A 24,334-nucleotide genomic window follows, 5' to 3' on the forward strand; every position below is an offset into this window, starting at 1 on the left:
TCCTCTTTGCTCTCCTTTTCTTCCCAGATCGTGTTGGCAGTGTCTGCCCTCTGGCTCCTTATCCAGGAGCTGGGGTGACTGGAAGAGAAGTCAGGGGTATCTTTGGTCTGGGGGGGGGGGTGGGGGGGGGGGGGTGTTCTTTGGCAAGTTTTGGCAAGTGCTTTATTAGGAGGCTCTCCCAATTTAAGTTTACTGATACAAAAACATGGAGCATGTCGCTGATCCTATTCAAATAGCCCCGCAAACAGCTGCACTGGCAAAAACAAAGCTGTGTACAACTGGCAAAGGGCAAGAAGCAGCAGAAAGGGTTAGAGAACGGGATTTTTTCTAAAGCCATTGTTACCACAAAGGAAAAAAAAAAATCAGTCTCAATGGAGTAACAGCCAATACCTAAAAGGTTATATATAATTCAGTGGATGACGATGAATTCATCTCCACTTCAAGGAGAAAAAAGAAGAAACACGCTTTTACCTTGTTTGTAAGAAAGGCACGAATGCTGCCAATGTTTCCTAACCATAGGCTACCAAGAGCATAGGCTTTAACAGGCTACCTCTTCATTTAATGATTAAAAACAGATTAGATGATCATGCCAAGAATATTTTTTTGCACTGTCCTGAAGTCACTCTTAAGCCAACATTTCCAAACACAATTCAGCAGGTCTGTGGTTCTTCTCACATAATCCAAACTTCACAGAACTACTGGCCTGCTTAGTTCAACATATGCACAGGTAATCTGCAATATGCCAATAGCATGGTTATATTACTGTTACAGACACTTAAATTGAAGTAGTTCTGTAAAACAATTAAATGCTTGTCCCACCAACTCCTGTCAGAAAATTACAGTGAAAGTCTTTACATAAATAGGGCAAAACATTAAAAATGCAAGCAACTTACTGTTGAAAAGTATTTGATACAAATAAAACACAAATCCAACTAATGCCAAGGTATACATTCTTTCAAGGAGAGTTGTCTGGTTAGTCTGTTTTGGCAATAATGGAAAATTCAACATGCATGATAAGGCTGATGACAGGTTGAGGTACAGCTACTACTGCTGATCTTACATCCACATCATAATGTTACCAGACTAAATGTGTTAACGAAAAGTAGCCCATCCCCATAAATCTGTTTGAAATTCATGTAGAAAATAAAATTGAGACCAAGAGATACGGTAAGCTGAGCAAATACAACAGAGCCAGGGTACTTTTTCCTGGATCCAACAGACTCACACATTGGTAATAAATAAACAAACAAACAAACAAACAAGTAATGAAGAGCATGTAAAACATTTGCTATTTCAACAAATTGTGATTTTTCTTTTATTACCATTTTTCCTTTATCTATCCCGGCTACCATGATAGACATGGTGAATAAATCACATTAGACAATAATACCTGTGGTTGAGATATGTGGCAGTGTTTTGCTTTTATTTCAGGAATAACAGTGATAGAACATCCAGGAAAACAGCTCATACAAGAACAATTCAGTGGTTTGGAGATTCTGAAACTAATACATCACATTTAACAGCCAACATCGTTATACTTGGAAAGAATTCTGGTATTTTGGACACGTGTGGAACATGAGAGAAAGGCTACCTACATGCCATGTGCAAAACTTGAGTTATACCATAAAAACAAGTATGAAATAAAAGAATTGTACACTCAGCAGAAGACACATCATCATCACCAAAATGAGTCAAGCAGGTAAATCAAATCAAAGTAAAGTAAACATAAATTTAGCTTAACATTACTTTTCTTTTTTTTAAATCCCTTTTTAGTATGTCTTGAAGTATGTACTTTCTGAAAATCTACACAAAAATGAAGGTGATAATTCCAATGTTAAATTAGTATAATATCAAGTAGTCAACCATAGTAAATAATATTATTTCCGTTGACTTATTTTATTAACTTGTTACAATTGAATATCGAATCTTCTGTGAAATAAGATCTCTTGCTTATCATGACTACAAATATAATCTGTATCAGATTTTGTCTGAGAATTGTGAAAGATACTTTCTGACTTATTAAAATTCATCAGAGCCGGCAGATAAATCAGAATTTTGCAACTGAACTAGTATTCTTCATGTGTACAAATGGCAATGAGAAATTTCTTACATCTGTATACTTGGAAAAATAATCAAAGTGCACTATAAAAATGGATTTTTATTTGTTTTTAATAGCTTCTATCACTGATTTCTCAAATCAGACAATTTTATTCTGAGATTGCTTTAAAATTAAAAAATGATATATCGTTTTAAAGATTATTTGAATATGCAACATCTTCTAAAGGCTAATACTAAGAACTATCTCTTTGTTATTGACACACCAGTTTTCCTATTTATGATTATACAGTAATTATTCTTGTCCTCTTTTCTTCAACTGAGACTCTTTTGTTGGTATCCTTTCTAGATTATAACATCTTTATTATGAACACTACAACAATGAGGAAAAAAAGGTGACAATTTCTTTTAAAGAAAGAAATCAACCCTGAGGCATGAAGATTCTGTTCTGTTGATCACAACATTTAAAAGCATTAAGAAAGCCAATAATATCCTGGTACATTGTTTCACAGTTTCAATTTTGAGCTCTCTATATAGATTGATGAGGTATGCGCAAGCAGACATTAAGACTTACATACACAAATGCTTGAAAACACAAGCCACAGAAAAGAGAGACTGATCTCATGCAAATAACTCCATCAAATTCATAGATCTTTCCGTATCTTGCACCAATAGAACAAAGCACTTGGGCTGTGGGATTGTCTCACTGCGATCAGAACATTGTAACATGGATCTGGAACCTGAATTCATGGAGCTATAATGAAGGCATACAGAATGACAAGACTTTTTTTTTTTTTTTTTTTAATTACAGCCTCGTGGAAATAAAAGGCTACATCATGAGTAATCACAGCCTGCTGCCTTCCCCCTTTTTTGTCTCAGTTGCATCCTACAAAAAATCAAGAGCAAACTTCATATTACATTTATCAAACCACAATATTTCACTTCCATGTGCTCTCCCTTCTCCTTACCCCTTTATGCACTTGCAAAATGAATCTCCAAGCTAATAATACTCCAGTAAAGACATTTAAGCAATATTAATCGCCTTAGATTACACAGCATAACATCTTAATCTCTATGTACCGTATAAAGAGAATGATGTTGATTTTACTTTCTTGTCCTTTCTAATTCATCAGGGGATTCACATTAGACAATATTTAGTCATCATGTGCTTGTACGTCTTTTCTAATTGATTATATTTTAATACTTTGATACTTGCACAGATGGCAACAGCTTTAATGTGTTTATTATTATTACATAAGGTTAGTTAGTTGTGCAAAGAGTAAGGTCATTTGAATGACAAAAGGAACAAACTTTTACGTTGAAAAATGCCATCTTGACCCTACTGGCAAAAAAAAAAATAGCAAACGTAGTTACCCTCAAAAACAAACCAACCAATCAATAGTATTATTCATAACACAAGGGAAAACTTGTGAAATGAAAGCATCATAAAAACACACACACAAAAAAACACTTTGTTGCATGGTCAGAGTACCTTGTCCAGAACAGCAGATGTATAAATAATTGAAGGAACCAGCTCTTAGGAATGACTTGCCTTTTCTCTTCATCTAGTCACTTTTCTTCACAGATCCCTGGAGAATAAGTGTTAAGCCTCAGCACTCCAAAATGGTGGGCTGATTCCCCACACACATGCTCTTTTTTTTTCTTTAATTAAAATCCATCTCTCTCCAAAATGAAAAGAAGGTTTGAAATGCACATTAAATTTAATTTCAGATTTTCTATATTTGTTAAAGCCAATTCCTATATTTTCCTCATAAAAATTACCCAGCTTGTGTCCTTGGTATTCTTTACCAAATTTCAAGTTGCTCTAAGCGGGCATTAAATCCAGACTGTCACTCCACATGTCTAGTGTCAATACACTGTCACCTTTGCCTCAAAACGGTAAACCTAAGATCTTAAAAAATAAAGCCTGTTGAAAAGAGAAACATGATCAATAGCCCAACTGGGTAGGTATTTATAAAACACTTTTGTTACTTCTCTATTTCTCCATTCTCATCTTTTTAGATTCCTTCTATTACTGTGGTACATAATAAAGAGGGTCAGGTCTTTTTGGGGTACATAATAAGGAGGGTCAGGTCAGACCATGGCAACTCACTGTCTCACACATAATGGTTCTAGCCAACACCCTTACTGCAGATATTTCTTTTTTGTGAAGTCTCCCATCCTTCCACTATTGCATCAGACTTGTCATCCAGTAATTTATTCAAACTCCCCTCCCAACAATTTCTCTTTGTACTTGCCATGGTAGTCATTTTGCTGTCCTCTGTGCCATTTTAGACATCAGGAAACATGCACCAAATACACATGAGAAGAGTCATTCTGCATTTCTGTGCCACAATATCCAAGAGGAATAATTTCAGATTGATACTAGCTCAATCCCAGCAGAATTCCGTACAGCACTGGTTTTCCAACTTATTTCAAATTGTAACAAACTAAAACATTTGTCACTAGAGACAAAATACTGTGAATTTACACCTGACAATAGGCTTAATGATCAAATATATCATCAGAGCCTTTCAGAAGTAGCTTAAGTTTCTCCCAGTGGGTCAGTGGATCACAAGCAAAAACCTATTGAGGTAGAGAGATATTCAGTTGGTCTGTGCATATAAAACATATGCAGTCTGACCGCAGCTCTAGAGACGGGAAAAAAATGCCTGCTCAGTGGAGACAATCTTCAGAATATAGAACATAATATATAACAAAAGTCTTATCTCCAACTCCAAGAACATTCCATTAGATTTCAATACTCTAATTGAAATTTTGAAAACAGACAAGGCTCTTATATGTGTTCCCTGAATTTATTCTCATACACAGATAAATTGCTTTACTCAAAGCCTTACAAAATAAAGTCTGGCATGCTTTGAGCCCAGAAGAATGAATGTTTGACAAGTTTCCAAGAAAATGGAAACAGTTTTACAAATGAACGTAAGGTAATCTTAACTAAAACTTCAATACCAGCTCCACATCTCTGTTAAGTGACCATAAAAGCAGGTTTAATGTGTAAGTTTTTAAAGGTTATAAGTAAAGATTATTTACATGATTAAATTCTATACTTAACACTACCTTGTCCTTCCCTCAGTGGCAGTGATTACTGCCAATGCTACAACATTGCACATTACAATGTAATAAGCAGGGAAGAAGGTATTAAAGAAGAGCCTGTGCTTTGTTTTTTGACCCGTCATAAAACCATAACATCCTACATGGAGTTGTAAACAATTTCATTTGCAGGAGAAAATAAAAATGAGTCCCCACGGGTAAAAAGAAATCCTTTTAGTAAGGGCAAAGTACTAAAAAATATAAAAATTTTGGCATAGGTCTACTTGCATGTAGAAGGTAAACGTATGGAGAGAATGTATAAGACAGGTAGAAAGAAGAATAAGTAAGTACAGTTTGTTACAAGATTAAGCTAAATGCCCAGAATTCTATAAAAAAGTAAGTACAGACCAAGGCAATTATCAGATCTGAAAAGTAAAGAGCATTTCATAATAGCTGGCCACAGTGCACTGAATTCCTTTTTTTCCCTTAGCAGTTTCTTGAGAGATGCATTAGATTATAGCACTGCCATGATGCCAGATAACAACAGAATTACAAAATTTATCAGTACAGTAACTTTGCTGTTAAGAAAAACAGCTAATAAAGGTCCTAATGAACAAGAAGAGTTTTACCAGAAGCATAAAGTCAAGTTAAATTTATGCCATGGGTATTATCTCTGTGCTTTAAAATCCTTTTAGTATTTCTAGATTCATTCCACTGGGGAGAAAAAAAAAAAAGAAAAGAAATACATACAGAAACACACTCACTCAAATGGCACTCGTTTTTTGTACAATTAAGCTTTAGTGAAAATATACATCTTAAAACAAATGAAGTACAAATGTACAAAAATTCTTGAACTCAGATAAAAAATATATATAATACACTTTGCTACAGAGATATAAAACATTTAAAGTTTGCTCATCCTTTCTGATGACAGTAAAATGACTTAAAGTCTGGAGGACTCCTGTTCGTCATCACTGCAATCAGATTTAAAGCAGACCTGTAAGAAAAGACAAGGACAATTTAGCTGCAGAGCTAACACTGTTGTTGGTTTGTATGTGTTATGGGGCACAAAGGCTGGGTGGCAGGGAGGGGGTTGGATCTGTTTCCAGAACATTTTGCTCCATACTGACTAAATGCTTTGGGAGTATCAAAGGAAACCACAGCCCAGCCCCAAAGCTCAAGTCATTAAAGTTTCATTTAACCTTAGGTTGTGTACTTCTCTTAACTTCACAGGACAAATAACTGCAGTCTTTTTACCTTAAGAGCTCTCAACATATATTTTAGGACTCTTTCTCAGTACAAAGAACAATATCTTGGGACAGTACAAACCCTGCTGATTCCATTTGATATGACCACAGGTAAGACACAAGCTTTAACTTTAGCTATGTGAGTTGGACTCGATCCTTGTGGGTCCCTTCCAACTCTGAAACTCTATGATTCTACACTTAATCGTTCCTTCTATTCTCTTACTATGAAAGTGGATGAAGTGAATTTGGAAACGTGAATTAGAAATGGCAGTATTATTATACATGCCATTAGCATCGTACCATTTTACAGGGGTGAATTACCAGCTGATGACAAAAATCATCATCATGCAATTTTAATACACGGCCCTGTTGTGGCTACTTAATGATATGCTCCTAGCAAATTTAAAATTCCATTTCCGCTTGAAAGCAAAAGTAGTTTCTAGAGAAGTGTTCTCTACTGGAATACACTCATGCTTCTCAAAATAATTCCACTCTAAGTGCAGGCATACTGAGCAAGCAGAATTCTGAGAAACATCTACAGAAAGACTTTTGAAACAGCCTATTTCTCACCACCTATAAGCAAGCACACCGTCCTATCTTTTAGATGGTAAACATTTGGGGATTCAATTCATGTACATCTAAATGTTTATTAAAGAGGAGAATTCATGTCTGTAAGAAAGGCTGTGCATTATCAAAAGCTATGTAAACATTTATGTTGTTGTTTTGGTGATAGCATTAAACTTCCTGAAGTATTTTTATGTTTGTTTCGTAACGCTTCTTCACACTCATTCATTTAGGGGTTTTCTTTGCTTAGCTTAATACACTAGAATGATTCAGTACTAGGTTAAAAGTTGGACTAGATGATCTTAGAGGTCTTTTCCAACCTGAATGATTCTGTGATTCATTGGGAGTACTTACTCCTTTCTAAAGTAATTCTAAAGGAGCAAGTACTATGAGTTGTACTGCCCAATAACACTCACTTCTGAATACATTAGCCAGTTCTATTTAAGATTTTACACAGGGGGCCCTCAATTATCTCTCAAATCACCTACTCTTCTACAAAAAACTGTCAAAATAGGTAAGGAACAAGATCCGAGTTAATACCTTCAGATACAAGACAGTTGTTAGCAGTATACACTACCTTTACCCCACAGTCAACAGCTAGCAGATACTAGAGGAACACAGAATGCTTAGGGAGGAAAAACTCCTGGAGTTATAGACTGCTATAGTTTCTGAAATGCAGTGAGGGGCAAAGTCACAATAAGCCAGGTTTCATTAGTTTCAGTATTCAGGGAAAACCTGTTTTTCCTATCACATTTTTTTTTAAATGCTATAGGTGAATAGCTGTTAAGGTCTCACTGGTAATTTTATCAAAGAAAAGAAATACCCTTACCTCTCCACTAAAAAGTCTGTGAAAGAAGCCTCTCTTTGGTTTAGGAGACCTCTCTCTGTCTGGTGACACAGTACCATCAGTTTCAAATGCATTAATATCTTCAAAGCATCCTGTTTCAATCATCTTTGAAAGACATGAAATAAATTAGGTATCCATACAAGCCTCTCAGACATGTCCCATTTATCATCTATTTACTCTGACTGGGTACTCCTAGCTACTTGCTACCAAAACACCATTTGCAGACCTACAGGAAGGAAGGCACAGTCTACACTCACCTTGAGCACTCACCTTTAGCACCCAGAAAACTAAAACCCCACCAATATGCAGGTAAACCCCGTGATGCTCCTTCACTTTGGGAAGGCACTTCTGCCTATAGTGCAATAAGCAGTTTTTAGAACGAGAAGTGGAGTTGCTTTCTGTATTGTTACATACTTGGTTTTCTTTGTTTGTTCAGCTCATTTCAGGAGCAACCGAGCCTAAGAAATACCTTTATAGCATGAACTGAACGTTATTAATAAACTTGACTGAGTAGGAGAAATTATCTACACAGAATCCCAGACTGCTCATTCATTAGTCAGATCAAAGAACCTTAATAGAAAGTCTGAGTTGACTGATGCTGAATAGTTTGTTTTGAAACCTTAGAAAAGGTAAACCTGCAGTTCTATATTACTATGTCACTTGGATACTCTAGTGACATTTGGGCATGAACTGCAATACTCCATAACATATGACAGAACAAGGAAGGTATGGTGATGCTGATGCTGAATACCGTTCCGTAAGCTGCAAGCATGATGACAAGATGCCAGACTTTATTTTATGCAAATTTATGTGAGTTCTTCCATTTTTAGTAATTTATTAATGTTTTCGGAAAAAAACTTTTTCCAAAGTCTCTAAGCAAACAAGTCTAAAGGAAAAACTTCTTCATATTCCACAAAAGTAAATATCATGATTATATCCCTTACTAAGTCTTCAAATTTTCTGTGCTAAAGAAAATCTTCTATGAAATATACAATACCTCATTTTGCCAAGGGATTGAGACACAACCCGTAACAAACTTGGAATAGAAGTCATCATCTGTAGTATCCAGGTTCACTCCTTTTACTGTTGAGAACTGCTCTATGTCCAGAACATCTTTACAATACACGGCGCGTGGCTGCAGTACAAGACAAGATTGCTTCATTAAGTATTTTTTTTTCTTTCCCCCCCACCCAGGAGAGCAGAGAGGGGCATGAAATATCTGCAATTTTATATTTTACTTTATTAACATTGGTGATCACCAAACTACACTATACACATAATGGAAATGCAGAAACTTAAATAATCTCGTCATAATGCACCTCAGAAGTTCCATCCATCCTGCAAATAACACAACAGGAATATTGAAAACAGAAAGAGGATGCAGCATCTCTGACTTTCTTACTGGTTGTCATAATTCACTTGTCCTCTGTTACCTTCCTTTCAACTCCAAAGTAATTTCCTCAAAGCTAATCTTTATTTATTCAGCATCTGATATAGGAAAGTAGAGTTTTCAGGGCTAAGAAATCAGCTACAAAGCTCCACATTGCCATAGAAAACAATTTACAGTAGTGGTAATCTCAGATAAAATGCCACAAAACAACTAGCCATCAACAGCTACATAATGACATTCTTCTGCCAATGTAAACAACTTTAAAGGTTTCGCTGGAGTTCACATGATTACTGACACAGAATTATGACAGTTCATGCCTTTTTTAGATACTAATCAAATCTGTCTCACCTACTTACATCTGGCAAGAATGGAGGCTCCAACATGTTAGCTTCCAGTCTCTTGAAGTTAATATTCTTGAAAATAGGGTGTTGTTTTACAACAGCAGCTCCATTTTCAGTGCAGCCCAGTCGTTCACCTGGATTTTTCGCAAGTAACTGCAAAGATATGAATAAAAAAAGCTGATCTAGTGATATCATCTCAAAATTTAAAGAAAAAAATCTGTATTTTTTTTTACTTGGCCTTTTATAAGGTGAACCTTATTGTGGTATCAAAATGAACTGGAAATCCAAACTACAGCATTCCAGGAGCAAAAAGATTTTCAGAAGACAAAAAAAAAAAAAAAAAAGAAAAAAGACTCACTTATCCTGGTAATCAAGATTAGACCCAAAGTTTTTTATATATATATATATATATATATATATATATACATATACACACACACACACACACATATATATACATATATTTATTTATTTATTTTAATTGATGCCAGGCTTTTGTAGTTGATGTTACTTTCAGGAAATACAGATTTACGTTTTGTTTTTTTTTTGTTTTTTTTTTTCAATGGGCTAAGTAATTTACCCATTTTGCATAAACTAGTAGAGAAAACTTTTGAAGCTTTCTGCATAGGTGCGATTCTTACTAACTTTAAGAACACAGAAGACAAAAAAAAAGCTGCTGTCTTGTAGGGACTCCTTGTAGGCAAGGAAACTATTATACTACTCTGCCATTTCTCCCCATACAGTATCAAAGTTGAAGATGTTATTTTGCTCCGTCACATAATCGTGTGGTCTAAGAGGTGCTGCATTTTTTCATTCACATGAATGAGGAATCCATTTACGCAGTCTCCCTTTGTCTTGAAAAAAAAGTTCTGAATTCTCAAAGTCTGATAAACAAGCAACTCACAGAGCACCAGAAATGTCCATCTGAACCAGAAAAAGATTTAAGAACTCTTATTCCACACTAAACCAGCTTTAAAAAAATAAAAAGTCTTCTTCAATAGAAGACTTTAAAATAAAGCAGTTCATCTCTTAAAAAGAATTAGAAATTTAATTTTCAAACCTCTATATCTCTTCACCCACCATCCTGCAGATGGATTTTGCCTCCTCAGAGAACTTGTCTGAATATGTTTCTTGGTCTTCCTTTACTCTCCGGTCAATCTCATCCCGTTTGACCCTTTCCTTATGCTTCCTAAATGGCGAGTGTCCTTCAATCATTTCATAAATCAAGCACCCAAGACCCCACCAATCTGGACTGAATGTATACTTTTCGTTTTTGAGCACTTCTGGAGCTACAAAACAAAACAAACAAAAACCATGACAATTTAATTCGTTAAATACTGAAAAACCCTCAGGTACTCTTTTGACTCTGTGCAAAAAGTTTCTAAGCAACTCCTTTGTACTCTGAAGAAATATTAATTTCTATGGTGAGGACTCTATGTGTATCCAAGAGAAGCATCTAAGTTTTTTAATGCTTAAGTTCAGAAGAAATTAAGTGCTCTCTTCGACCTAAAGTTAGAATTTCCGAAGTTAATTCTTCAAGTTTACTGGAAGGCTTATAACTGACTACTAACATTTTCCACTATGTACTGTGACCTTTCTTCCCAGTTACAATATAGTTCTTCGTACAAGTCATTCATATTTTTGCAGAAGTTTAACCCAACTTGCTGGTAAAACATAACTAGCAAAGGATATTTCACATACCCATGTAACCAACGGTCCCAACCCGTCCTCGGACTGTTTCTCCTTCTGGAATCTGCACAGCTAATCCAAGATCTGAAATTCTAATGTGTCCTGTTCATGTTAAAAGACATTAAATATGGTCACCAAATAATAAAATATAATCGTGTTTAAAAACAAATTTCTCTTGCATACCTCATAAAAAGATACCCAAAATATCAAAACATTCATATATCTCATAGCATTAAGTTTCTTTAACTAGAAAGGAGTGATTTATTTGTCCCTCCCACAGCCTTTTTTTTTTTTTTAATTAAAAACACGTAAAGGAAGAGAGGTAGAGATCTAACTCATTTCCTGAAGGTCATACACACACACACACAAAGATATTGTCAAGTACTCTGTTCCTAGTTTTGGCATAGGCTGCAACTCTAGTATCAAAGAAATTATTACTGCTTATTTTGAGTTCTGTATCTACGTAATAGATACTTGTATTTTTCCATGCTGTGTTCCCACACACAAACACCTAGCTTTCTCACTTCCTAACAAAACATCAGAATTTTCTCCATTTATTCCGAATATAACAAAGCTATAGCCTCTACTGAAACATCAGGTTTTCCTCTAACAAAGTACCCTAGTAATGCTGAGTGCAAGTAATCGGGATTGCTATCCCCACTCCTACCCAAAAAGAAAAGTTGCCCAACCAAATCTACTTAGAATTACCTATAACATGCCAATTCATTATTAGGATTTCCCCTTCCCATGACTCAGTCTAATGCAGAAAACTTCAGCGTTTATTTCAATTTATCAGCCAAATTTAAGCTAACTCAAGTTAACCGCCTCTCCTATTATGCGTGCCATTTACACTAGTACCTCTAATGTAAAAGCAGACTTATGGAGAACTGTGATTTGTCATGGACAATATTGCTCAGACGGGGAAAGAGCAATAAATATAAAAATAAAAAAGGAAGGGCAAAGGAAACAAGTTCACCCCACTCTCCCTCACATCTCCATGAACAGATACAGCTCTTTGCTGGACAGACTCAACAGAAAATGATTTATGGCGATTCAAAGCAAGAATTGTATTGATATTGTTCTAATTTGAAAATACAAAACCTATTTTCTTACTAAAAATACAAAAGGCTAGATAGAAAAAAGGACAAGTTCGTTGTCCACTGAATCTTCAAACTGAAAATTGCTCTTCAACTGTAGTAGAAAGATCTAGGGGTGAAAGCAACAACAAAAATCCCAATACATTTCTAATACTACATACGTTGTCAGGGACAGTGTTATTCACAGAACCATCACAGATTCACAGAATAATTCAGGATGAAAAGGACTTCAGGTCTCTAGCACACCCTCCTCCAGATAAAGCAGAGTCTGCTCCAAATTTTTGTTAAAAAAATCTGTTTCTAGAAAAAAGTCTTCTGAAGTGGATACTGCATCGCCTCTCTGGGTAGCCTATTCAAATATTTGACACAGTTCCTTGCAAATATTTTGTCATTCAAAAAGCTCAGCAGCATCTGTGCTAGATATTAGCATATCCATTTCTTATTTACATGTGCTAGTTAATCAGGGAGAGAGGGAGAGAGGGAGAGAGGGAGAGAGGGAGAGAGGGAGAGAGGGAGAGAGGGAGAGAGGGAGAGAGGGAGAGAGGGAGAGAGGGAGAGAGGGAGAGAGGGAGAGAAAAGTTAAGTGTCACTTTTTATGTTGGTTAGAAATAACTACATGCTCTTGAGCAGCAAATGCTATTTTAAATACATGCAGATGCTCTTCTTTTCCCTGACATCTGATGAACCCCTTGTCAAGTGCACTATCTGAGCTCCTGAAGTGATTTTCTAATTAGTCCCCTCTGCTCTCTGGAACAAGATCAGAATATCCCTGGCACAGAGAAAACATTCTCGTGAAGTACTGTAAGGCTACATTTTTCTCAAAGAAACCTGCTTTTGCAAGACATTGCTGGAGAGAAAAATTAAAGAATGCATTTGACGTCTAGCAAAGCTTTAGCTCTTGCAAAGTGACTTCTCATAAGCTTTTTTTTTTTTTTAAATAAGAATTTTATCAGTCAGAACATGCTGACTTTAAAAAAAATAAGTTAAGCTTTGTGCTAGTGACTCCAAAAGCAAAGTTTCCTTTAATACTCAGCAATTACATGAACAAACTGGTAATATTCATCCATAGCTTAGAAGAAGGTGATTGCTGCACGTGTTCTACAGTGAATTCAAAAGATTCTGATAGATTTAATACAAAGCCATTATAGAAAATTAATTTGGCTTTTGGAAGAAAAATTAAAAAAAAAAAAACATTTCTTCATATTTTTCTTTACTTCCTTTATTCTCCTGAGCCAAATCTACACCAGTAACCATCAAACCCTCTGTTTTAGTTAAGTATTAAAACAAACACTCATGCCTCAGGATTTTTCCTCTTTATTACTTAATATTATATTTTACTTATTAAGTGTAATTCTGGCACTGCTTCTAACAATTTACATTTTCATAGGAAAAGATGAAAAGACAAACAAAGAACAAATCCATGTAAAAGTAGAACAAAGCCATGCAAAAGTTTTAGCCAAATTACATAAAGAGGGAGGGAAGAGGAGGAGTAAAAGGGAAACAAAGTCATTCTGAGGTGCGAAACTGACCCCTGCAACATTATGTGTTGTTCTCCTCTTCCGCAGCCACATTATTTTCTCATACTCTCTAAAAAGCATGGACAGGTTTTTTTTTTTTGTTGTTTTTATTTATCTATTTATTTACTAATTAAAACACGTTAGAATATTAACATTTGTCAGTCAGGTCCCCCCTGTTATGAAGATGCCATTTAATTCCTTTGATTTCTGGCACAGCGTTAATTAGTTTTGTAATTCCTGATTTCCAAATTTAAAATTTTTACTTACCACAGTCATCAAGGAGTATATTCTCAGGTTTCAGGTCTCTACAAATTAAACAGAAAAAAAATATGAATTATATAGAGGTAAAGTTATCGGCCATCATGAACGGTAACTGAGGCAATACAGGACTTCTTATAATGGCTCTGATAAAAGGTATTTTTCCAGCTTTCACCTGTATACAAAAAAGTTGTAACGTTGAGGACCTGTAATACAAACAGTTTAACCACAGAACTGTTGAGTTTCCCAACTCTTTATCCCATTTATGCTAAAAAAAATAAATAAAAGAAAACAATTTCACGGATGAGAGAAACACAACACTAAAATCCTGATATGAAAAACCACCATCTTACAACCAAGTTTGTGCTCACAAGTGGAAGGCCTTTCTCCTGAGCAATTAGCCATGCAAACCCACACCAGCAAGACGAGTCAGTACTTGCTGCAATTTGGTGCCCCATTTCATCCCATGGTGGCAGAACATCAACAAAGAGAACTAAAAGCATACACTTAAGCATCATCCATTCAAACTCAATTCCTTTATTTTGGACATGCAGCTTCTAAAGCTTGCTAGGCACTTGCATCTAGATAGGACTGTTTGCAATCAACTTTCTACTAAGAGTCTCTGCTACTTTTTTTCCTGGGAACAGAAGTTTCACATGAAACATTCCTTAGCTATTAAGTGTTAGCAAGACTCAAGAAAGAGTAAAAGAGCAATTAATTTGCTGTGTTGCAATTGTGCACTTTATAGACATCTTGTAAACGTTTCCTTTAAGGACAAAAGAAAAAAACAAACATGTTATGGGATATTCGAATCCCCCCCCCAAATTAAGAGGTTCATTTAAAAAATAGATTTAAAAATATATCCTTTTTTAATTGGACTAGGCATGCAGTGGTCTATTTTTGCTATAGCTTACAGCAGCCCTCCTGCACTGAAAATGTCTTGATACAAAGATGTGAAATAAATGTAATACTCTCAAGATTATCTGGAATTATTACCATCGTCTGCTAATTCAAGGGTTCTCTGATGAAGAAGTGCTTCATGTAGGGACTGGAACTCAGTGCAGTCACTGAACAGCACTGAATGAAATCCTTCAAGGGCTTTCAGTGTAAAGGTGTCTGCTCTGAAGCAAAAGCAGGAGATGGGCAAGGAGCTATTTTGTTTATACACTGTGTATTCAACAGGCGATCTTGGCCTTGCAGGCACATTGAGCAGTGGAGCTTTGGGCACCTACATGAGTTTGAGAGCCAAATCTAGATCTCACAACAGCTTATTTAATAAAAAAAACCACTACCACCCTTGCAGAGACAGGTAACTCCGGCAGTAAAACTGCAGCACCGAAGTCCCTTTAAGAAAGGAGGTAGTATTTGTTCCCCACCCTGTTCCATGCGAATCCTGATTTTGATCTACATATCAAACGTTTTGTGCAGCAGACGGAAGAACAACTCCACTACTCGTTCCTGTCTGTTTGCTTGTTTTTTCTAATGTCAGCAACATACGGCAAGTTACAGATAGTTTCACAAGCTGCTACTGAACACGTAACCTGGCTCAGTCCCTTCCACCGGGAAGAGTTGTAATAGTTCTTGGGATAGGGCAACAATAAGAACTAGCTTTGGTTTTGGAAATTCAGTGGTCCTTTCAGTACTGAATACTTTTTAAATGTCAGCAAGAGACAAAGAACCTTCCTTCTGTATCTTCTTGCTCCAGAAAATGAAAAATATTAGTTATCACAATTAGGAAAAATAAATTGTAGAAATAGTGAAGACGTATTTCAGGTTGTCCTGTTCCCCACAAAAACATTATTACTGCAGGTTGCCAGCAAAACTTCTTTGGTGAGAGTAAAATAATTATGGACAACTCTTCCAGTCTTTCTGGTTCATTAATCATACATTGTCACTGTATTGATTCCTAAATGCACTTCCTTTAAGATGCTTGACAGACAATTTTGATCATGTAACATATCACTGTAAGCAGTGACACCCTGAATACTTCTACGACCACCTTTTTTGGCTTCTTGACTGTAAAAATGGAAAATGTAAAACTATGCTCCTAAATACATTATACAAGAAGAAATACATATGGAAAAAAAAAAAATCAGATCATCAGGAAATTCTTTATTAATAAGAGCAGGGCCAAAAGTAAGTTTACTGAGACTGTAAAATTATCCAAACATTTTCTAGTTTTAGTCCTCAAGCGCAGCTGAGTTGACATGGTATAATTAGAGTCTCCTTTCATTCATTTATTTAGTGGGCAGTAACTCCCTTAGTATGTCCTTTACTGAGTTGTTTAAATAATGTCATAACGTCTTCAGGTATTATGATTAAATTTAAGCTCCTTCTTTTTCACCCTGAGCATACACATTATTCTGGTACTAGCACGTGCACTGACTCTTGGTCCATCATTTCATTATGAACAGAGAACTAAAAATAATTCCCATTTTTTTCATTAAGATGCAATTTTACTCACGAGTTGGTTGTGAAACTACCTTTTTGCTTGCTCACAAGCCACGTTTATGTTGCAGGCCATAAAAACTCCCAATAATTGGAAACTGATGAAATAACAGAACAAAAAAGGACAGATCTAGACACCATGACCACTCTGAAGTCTGGAATTTCAGATAACACTAGGATTTAACATACGTGCTTGAAGATCTAGTATGCAAATAGCTAACAAGTTGAACTTGAACACAAGGGCTGTGGGTTTTGTTTTTGTTTTTAAAGCATCACATTTGTTTTCACTTGGAAAGCAAGAAATTACATACTTGTAGCTGATCCATGTGAGAATAATGAGTGAAAACATGCCTCTTCAATTTATCCTTGCTTCCCTCCTACACACACACGAAAACACACTGCATATCATCACAAGATTGGCCAAACTCTTTAGGGAACAATGTGTAAGTCCAATTTACTCTGTGGTTCTGCTGATGTCTGAGACTGACTGCTGTGTGGGTATGTTAGACTTCCACACAGAGGATGGAAAATGTCTAAGACTCACTATATGGAAGCTATGCAAGATTATGACTGACACAGGTGTAATGAGCAACGCAGCAAAGGACTTCAGTCTTCTGTGAACATCTACATCAGAGTGGACAGGAATGCAAATACATTTTCCTAAAGCTTACTTATTTATTTGAATTGCTAATCAATTTGCTTTGCAAATCATGATTTTCTATCAGTTTGCAAACAAATCTTGAAACTTTTTTAAAAAATGTTTTAGAATTCAGCAAGTACCTAGACCAGAATAAACAGTAAGAAGACAAATAAGAGCAATAATTTTAAGGGACACGTGGTGAAAAAACAACTAGATTTTTTTTTACTTCTTTCACTATAAGTTTGAATACAAGTATGCTTTAATAGAAAACAATTCATATGTTTAATGCCAAAAAGACATGGAAATATCAAGGTATGAGCTGGTACTAAAGATGATACTCACCTGTAAACAATTCTCTCCTTCTGTAAATCCTCCAGACCACAGCACAGTTCTGCAGCATAGAAAATAGCCCTTTCTTCATCAAAGCCAGGATTTCCCATGTTATATATGTGAAATTTCAAATCCCCTCCATTCATTATGGTTAGTACTAAACACAGGGCATCTTTCGTCTCATATGTATAGGATAAACTAACCTGAAAAGGGGATGGAGGAGAAGATGACCATTATTTGCTCGTAAACTCCAATACAATTCACAGCTCCTCTTTCCAACATAAGCAATATATGAATTCATTGGAGGAAAAAAAAAAAATAAAAAACAGAAACCAGCAAAGCGGAGAATTTTTTCTTGTCCAGTAAGGTTACACCTTGAGCAACCCTACCATGTTAATCTTCCTGGAGTAAAGTACTTCAAGACAAAGGAATCCAGACTAGCTTGCATGTATAAACAAACCCTGTATCACCACATGCAGCAGTTTAGCAACATATCTGTTTAGATACCCATAGAGCCCCATCCAGACAACAGATTTATTGATGAGAACCCTCAGCTGCATGTTATCTATACTACACTTTATAAAATAACATACATGTATACCTTATTTTATTAATACCTCAGCAGTTATGCATTGCTAAAACATCTTCCTGAGCTTACACAAGGCTCAAAGCTGCCCTACGCTACAGAAACTAAAAAAAATATTTAAGAACAAATGTGTAATTTCTATTCCATTTCTTTCAAATAACTGCTTATTTGGCTGGCTTAGAATTTGCCAACAGTAAAGATTTAGTACAGCTCCTTATAGTCTTTCTTCTCGCTGTATTTGGAATGAAGTGGTGATGGGGCTGGAAGAACACCACAGTTTTATTTCCTTCAGTTTCAGGTAAATGCTTTAAAAGTGCATTTGGAGTTTTAAAGTGGAATTCAAAGCACATTCAAAGAAAAACAATTTTAATACAATGTAATATAATGCTAAATTTAACAGGCAGACTAAAACTAATTCAATACTGGGTATAAAAACTTTCTGCACTGAACTACTAATAATCACATAAAGCATACTAGTTACTCTATCAATCATTTATCTTATCTGTCACACATTCTCTAAATCAATTAGAAAATATCTTATGCCAAAAGCTCCTGGAAAAGACTGAAATGAAGCAAACAATGCAAGACAAACTCACGAGAACAAGATCAGAACTAGATACTTACTACAAACCTACTATTCACTTTTTCCAGAATTCTTTTTTCATTTAGAGCCATTGATTCACCTTTCCTCTTCTTTATTCTCTTTTTTTCTAGCTTCTTACATGCATACATTTTTCCTGTTGCCCGTACTTGACAGGCACACACCTAAAAAGAGAGAAGGTGCGTCAGAGACACTAGTTTCACATAAAGTTTTGTTTTTCTTAAAATATATGTATCCTCCTTTTTTTTCCCCAAACTCTTGAATGATCTCAGAAAATGAAGGCCTGTAAGTATCAAAACAGCACTTTCACCCACAGAACAACTTAAGAGTGTCACAAAAGCTATAACAGAAGTGAAACAACACTATATAGGAGCCAAGGCACGTTTGCTGGGATTGAATAGTTCAGTAAAACTGCAGGTCTTGTATTGGTGAAACACCCAACTGTGATAACAGTATGTATCTAGAAAAGCAGGACAGAGGACTAACGCCTTCTGTAATTTTGTAACCCTCCTTTCCCTTCAATACAGGGATACAGTTGAAAGATTTAAAAAACAGAACAGTGAATTATAAACGGAATGAAATAAATATAGGGATTTTCACATAAAATTTATGAATACACTATGTAATTATTAAGTAGAAACAAAACTATGTTCTCAATGCCAAGTAAAAATTCTAAACAGAAGCAACTATTGTCATAGTCAGGGGAAGTTTTCTCCAATTTTGTGCATGATCTACAGTAATAACACATTAAAAGAAAGCACTTTGGGCTGATGACAGTTTGCCAGCTGATGTCAAAATGTAGATTGTTAGAGCCAAGAGTAAAAAAGTAAATGAACAAACAAAACTGCTTTTCCTCTGTATTAAAGTTTAAGGTTAACGCAGTACCTTACAGTAAGATACCTCTGTACTCACCTCTCCAAATCCACCTTTGCCTAGTACTCGGTAATGCCTAAATGTGTGCTTGGTTACTGGCTGCCTGATTAACAGAAAGAAACAATTACTGTAACAAGAATTATAAGAGTTTGTAATCCCTCCCCACCCCGAGGTCTGTCCTCATTTTGTCCTTCCTGTTCAATGGCATCTGGCTGAATAACAGTTGCTTTGACCTCATTAAGACAGCATTATAAGCTGAACTTAAAATGAGAGGGGTGCACTGATTAGAACCATGGGTCCCTTCATGTGGTCACCAGATATTCAAAATAGCATGAAAAAAAAAAAAGCTGTGTCATTTAGGGTTAGAGCCTTATCTGATCTCATCAGCAGTCGAGTTATTACCTCCAGTTTTCTTCCTTAGTTGCAGTACGCTGACATGTAGGCTGCTTTTCAGCAAGATCATGCTTACAATGCAGCATTAAAAAAGGTAAACTGTTCTTTGCTTTGCTGTTTCACTTTTTCAAATAAAAAAGAGAGTTGTGATATGCAACAGTGATTCAAGAGCAATTTAAAAAATTGTTTAGGTTTTGATGTAGTGGAAGAGGAAGAGATAACTGGAAGCAGTAAATACGTCAGCCATTCTATGCTAAAATACTGCTAAACATGCATCAGGGCAGGGCTATTTCATGGTGGTGAGCAGGTTTTTTTTTTTTTTTAAGGAGCATTCACTGTTAATGCAGCTTTGTTCTCAATACAGCAAATGGATGTTCATTTGGTTTAATTGTTTGAGTAACTTCCCTAGTTCTCTTCCTGGCTTTTGCTACTAATTCAGTCAGAGACACAGGGTAATTAGAATTTACTATAAAATTCATGCTCAAAACACCTTAATGCTTGAATAGGTGATCACAATTCCCAAAAGCACTGAATAAGAATGAATTTGTACCAATTTCAACCTTGTGAAAAAGTCTAGACATTCATTTAGTATTGATTCAAAAGACTATTTTCTGATAAAGAAAAATCTAGCTGTCTTAATTACTAGATCTGTCTCTACCACCTTGAAAAAAATGATTAGTTACCCAGTCACATAGCAGATTAATCTACTTTTATAACATACTTATTAACTACTAATTAGACTACATTTAAAACTAGACTGACAGAATTCCCAAGAAAGACTTTTATCCCACTGCACACTTGGCAGCCAAACATACAGAAACATGATAATAAATTTGCATTTACGTAATACAAATTCACTACATAAAGACTCCTGAACAGATACTTCAGTTAAAGTAGTGGCTCTCTCACTATCCCATGAACATGATCATTTACACCTTGTCTTTCCGATCACAATTTCTCAAATAAGCAACGGTATCCATTAGGGCTCTACAGCATTTATAGCCTAACAAGCAGAACTGGTCACAAAGCAAAGCAAAATTATCCTACAAACATTATAAAAAAAATACACTTACTTTTCCAGCCATTTCCACTGTAAAAAACGGGAAAAAAACACACTTTCTTGGTAAGCTTCAAAAGGTCTCCTGCTTAGGTATTCATGGACAATTCTAGCAACAGGAAAATAAACTCAGTCAGAATTATACTGAGAAACTGATGAAGCAGCAGATCAATCTATTAAAATCAACATAATCAATGAAATTGTAGGCAGAAAAACCCGGTCATTGTGCTTTACAATGGTTTTAGCCTAGATATCTCACAGAGTGGCTGCCACAGAAAACTGTTCCTGCCAAAACACTAGTGACTGCCAAACTACTGTTACTTACAGCAACTAGAAAGTTTGACCATTGTATTCTCACTGTCTTCGAGCACCCCTAAACATTGGCCTATCAGCAGTTATGCAATGTAACTATGGCCCCACAAATATGACCTCTGAAAGGTATTTACAAGAAAGGATCTATAAGCTTTTATACATTCTTTGGAAGCTGGTAGGTGAAGTTTTATTCCAGGATTTGAAATTGGAATGCTAAATAACACATCCAAACCTGAACTCCATGCATCTTTATCATTCTCCTTAAAGTAAACACAACGAGGTGAAACAAAACAAGGAAGTCACTCAAACTGTATTCAGGTATTTTTTGGATGGAGGAAAGGGCATGACTACAAGACAGAACTTCTTCCATTTGAGACATGTTTTATTAGGTGTTCTCACACATCCCTTTCAATCTTCTAATCTCAGGTGGTTATAAACTATGCCGATTTTTGTTGCCAGGGAGATGACCCAAGCAGTGACAAAACATATTGTAAGCCTTCCGACATGACCAAGCATGCCTTGAAAAACCAGTAGTATTAGACGCATGAAGGCTTTAGAAAGACATGCAACACTTGTAAACAGGTACAGTCCCTCCAAGAAAAGCCTTCCCTGCTGCAGCTGTGTGAAATATCACTGCGTGACTTCTGAACAAAACGAGTTTGTGTTAATTACTACGATCAATCTTCTAACCGGCCACCTTAGTGGAATATAACTGTTGGCCTCAGTTCAACCCATTATCAAGAACCACAAATTGTGTAACAGCATTCACAAGCCTTTCAAGTCCCAATCCTTAACTTAATTTTAGATTTTGTATGTACCTTTATCACAGAGGAGAACTCCCTCAAAAGTTAAAAATATAATAAAGAAATACCATTCTAATGTAAAGAATACTTGGTAGCAGCTAAACCACCTGAAGATAATGCAATTTTCAGCAAAAACAGCATTAAAGAGAAAGTTCTGCAGAAGTTAAGCACAGTTTCTGAAGGAGAAACCTAGTCTTTTCAATTAATCTTTTCCAAATATCTTACCTACACTCAGGTCAGACACCAAATATTTCTTGGTGTAATAACTTCACCTTTCATTTGTCTCAAATGCATAAATTTCTCTTGAGATACATAAACACAGCAGTACGCATTTTTAACTTACCTGGTACAGTCCACAAAAAGGTCTTTAGAAGGGTTCTTTTCCAGTCTTGCTTTACATTCATTTACTGTTTCCTGAGGTATTTCTGGCAAGTGTGCTGCAGACTTCACATTATTTAAAACAAACAAACAAAAGACAACAATGAAAACAATTTTCTGAATTAATAGAGTGAAAGTTCTAAATTGAAAATAAAACCAGCTACTATGGGAAAAGGAAAAGAATGGTTTGGCTAATGAGAAAACTACGGAAGTCAGATTCAGACAAAATTTCTATTTGTTCCCCATAAAGAACATTCAATGCATTTCTATTTCAATATCCTGGGAAACAGATTTGGCAATAATACAACCTTCTTTTTCTTTCGATAGGTCTACTACCACAAGAGCAAATTATCTACTTGCTTTGGCAGGATGGAAGGGAGGAGAAAGAAACACCCACACAGTTTGGGAAATTATTTCAAACCAGCCCAAACAAATCTCTTTTTCGCCAAAAGGGCATATGACTTATGGTAGTTCCAAAGAAACTATCTGAGAAGATGTTCCAAACTTGGAGTCTATCTGCTTTTAAGGCTGCTGAAAGACATTCATATGGGGTAAAGCCTTTTTCAGGGTGACTGACGTAAGAGAGGCAGGAGAGTCTGTTCATACAAAGCAGATATGTAATTACATATTCACTGAAAAGCTTCTGTCAGACATCAAAGAACAGACTGAGTTTCTTTGTTAATAAGTCTTCCTTGGAGGCTAAACAAATTTGTTTAAAAATATATCTTTACCTAAGACCAGTATTTTAATTTGAAAGCATAGGAGAGTAAGTCACAATTACAATAGTTTTAACAGCAAAATATCTGCTTAAGCAGGTAAATTTCACAATTTTAGAAGGCAGTACACATTTCAGAAAGCCAAAAATTGGACTGACAAAGTTTGAACATCAGTTTTCTAAAAACATCGTGACAACTTGAATGTCTAGCGTATCTGAAATTTACAACACATTTGACAATATCTTGCAGTACAATGTATTTACCCCATTAGTGAAGTAGGTCTCTAAGACTTTCAGGCCACAGTCTATACGCTTTTCATCTGAAGATACCTCATATTCAGCCTAGGGGAATAGAATTGAAAATTAAATTATGTTAGAGATATTTAACACTCCAGTCTTTCACATGATGCTAAGTAAATCATCCCCCCCCTTTTTTTATTACAGTTTTAGGTAAGACTGAAATAAAATTACTACTTTCTATAAGGCCGTGTTAACTGGAAAAAAAATGAGATCTAAAACTGACCATTCTTCATTCCTTGAGATAAGAAAACTGAGTAGATAGAACATCTTGTGAAGTTTTTGACTTAGTAAAAAATGGATTGAGATGTAGAAAAAGAACACTGTGACATTTGGTGTTTTTCAGATAAAAAAAACTGGCAGTTTGATAGAGCTCCAGAAGTAACTATGTTTGGAAAGAAAACATCAAACACACTGGTACTGAAAAGCTCCACGGACTGGTTACTATTAATAATTTTAAGGAATAATCTAGAAGCAGACATCAGAAGTTATGACACTTAAAGATAACACAGGAGCTGAGGAAAGATTAATTGGAATAGAACAATCTCCAACAGCAACCTGTGTTAGCTTGGTAAGCTGGGCCAACTCAACCAAAGTTTATTTTCTATCTCAAAATGTAAATGCATGCACCCAGGAACAAAGAATATAGGGCAGACCTCCAGAATGGAGGACTGCATCACCCATAATAACACTGGCATATTAGGACAACAATCATTAAAAACCTCAGAGGAAGTTCCAAGTAATCGATCTAATCAGTAGAGAAGAAGTTGTATACCTTTATAAAGCAAGCCATTAAATAAAAATGACAGCTCAAGAGCCAAACAAACATACAATACTGGAAA

At 35.7% G+C, this 24,334-nt stretch overlaps 1 protein-coding gene across 4 annotated transcripts in view; it reads right to left on the bottom strand.

Moving 5' to 3' along the window:
* Positions 1-1,396: 1,396 nt before the first annotated feature.
* Positions 1,397-24,334, bottom strand: part of GRK4 (G protein-coupled receptor kinase 4) — a 37,519-nt gene continuing 14,581 nt past the window's right edge. The window contains exons 4-18 of one of the 4 annotated variants that reach the window (XR_007708215.1): positions 23,460-23,537; positions 22,446-22,546; positions 21,004-21,096; positions 19,577-19,640; positions 18,688-18,828; positions 17,490-17,680; positions 14,069-14,106; positions 11,200-11,289; positions 10,579-10,787; positions 9,514-9,651; positions 8,765-8,902; positions 7,750-7,872; positions 3,838-6,106; positions 3,548-3,644; positions 1,397-2,941 (exon numbers count right to left, since the gene is read on the bottom strand). Coding sequence is in view for 2 of the 4 variants with exons in the window: in XM_035547304.2 (XP_035403197.1) it covers positions 6,053-6,106; positions 7,750-7,872; positions 8,765-8,902; positions 9,514-9,651; positions 10,579-10,787; positions 11,200-11,289; positions 14,069-14,106; positions 17,490-17,680; positions 18,688-18,828; positions 19,577-19,640; positions 21,004-21,096; positions 22,446-22,546; positions 23,460-23,537 (1,458 nt within the window). In the remaining 2 variants the exon portion in view is untranslated. Of the gene's footprint in view, positions 6,107-7,749; positions 7,873-7,935; positions 8,120-8,764; positions 8,903-9,513; positions 9,652-10,578; positions 10,788-11,199; positions 11,290-14,068; positions 14,107-17,489; positions 17,681-18,687; positions 18,829-19,576; positions 19,641-21,003; positions 21,097-22,445; positions 22,547-23,459; positions 23,538-24,334 lie in introns of those variants that run through there. The other 3 variants (XR_004778747.2, XM_035547304.2, XM_035547305.2) reach the window with 3 other exon arrangements.

The sequence above is a fragment of the Cygnus atratus genome, chromosome 4, assembly GCF_013377495.2.
Source record: "Cygnus atratus isolate AKBS03 ecotype Queensland, Australia chromosome 4, CAtr_DNAZoo_HiC_assembly, whole genome shotgun sequence".
In the NCBI taxonomy this organism is placed as follows: Eukaryota; Metazoa; Chordata; class Aves; order Anseriformes; family Anatidae; genus Cygnus; species Cygnus atratus.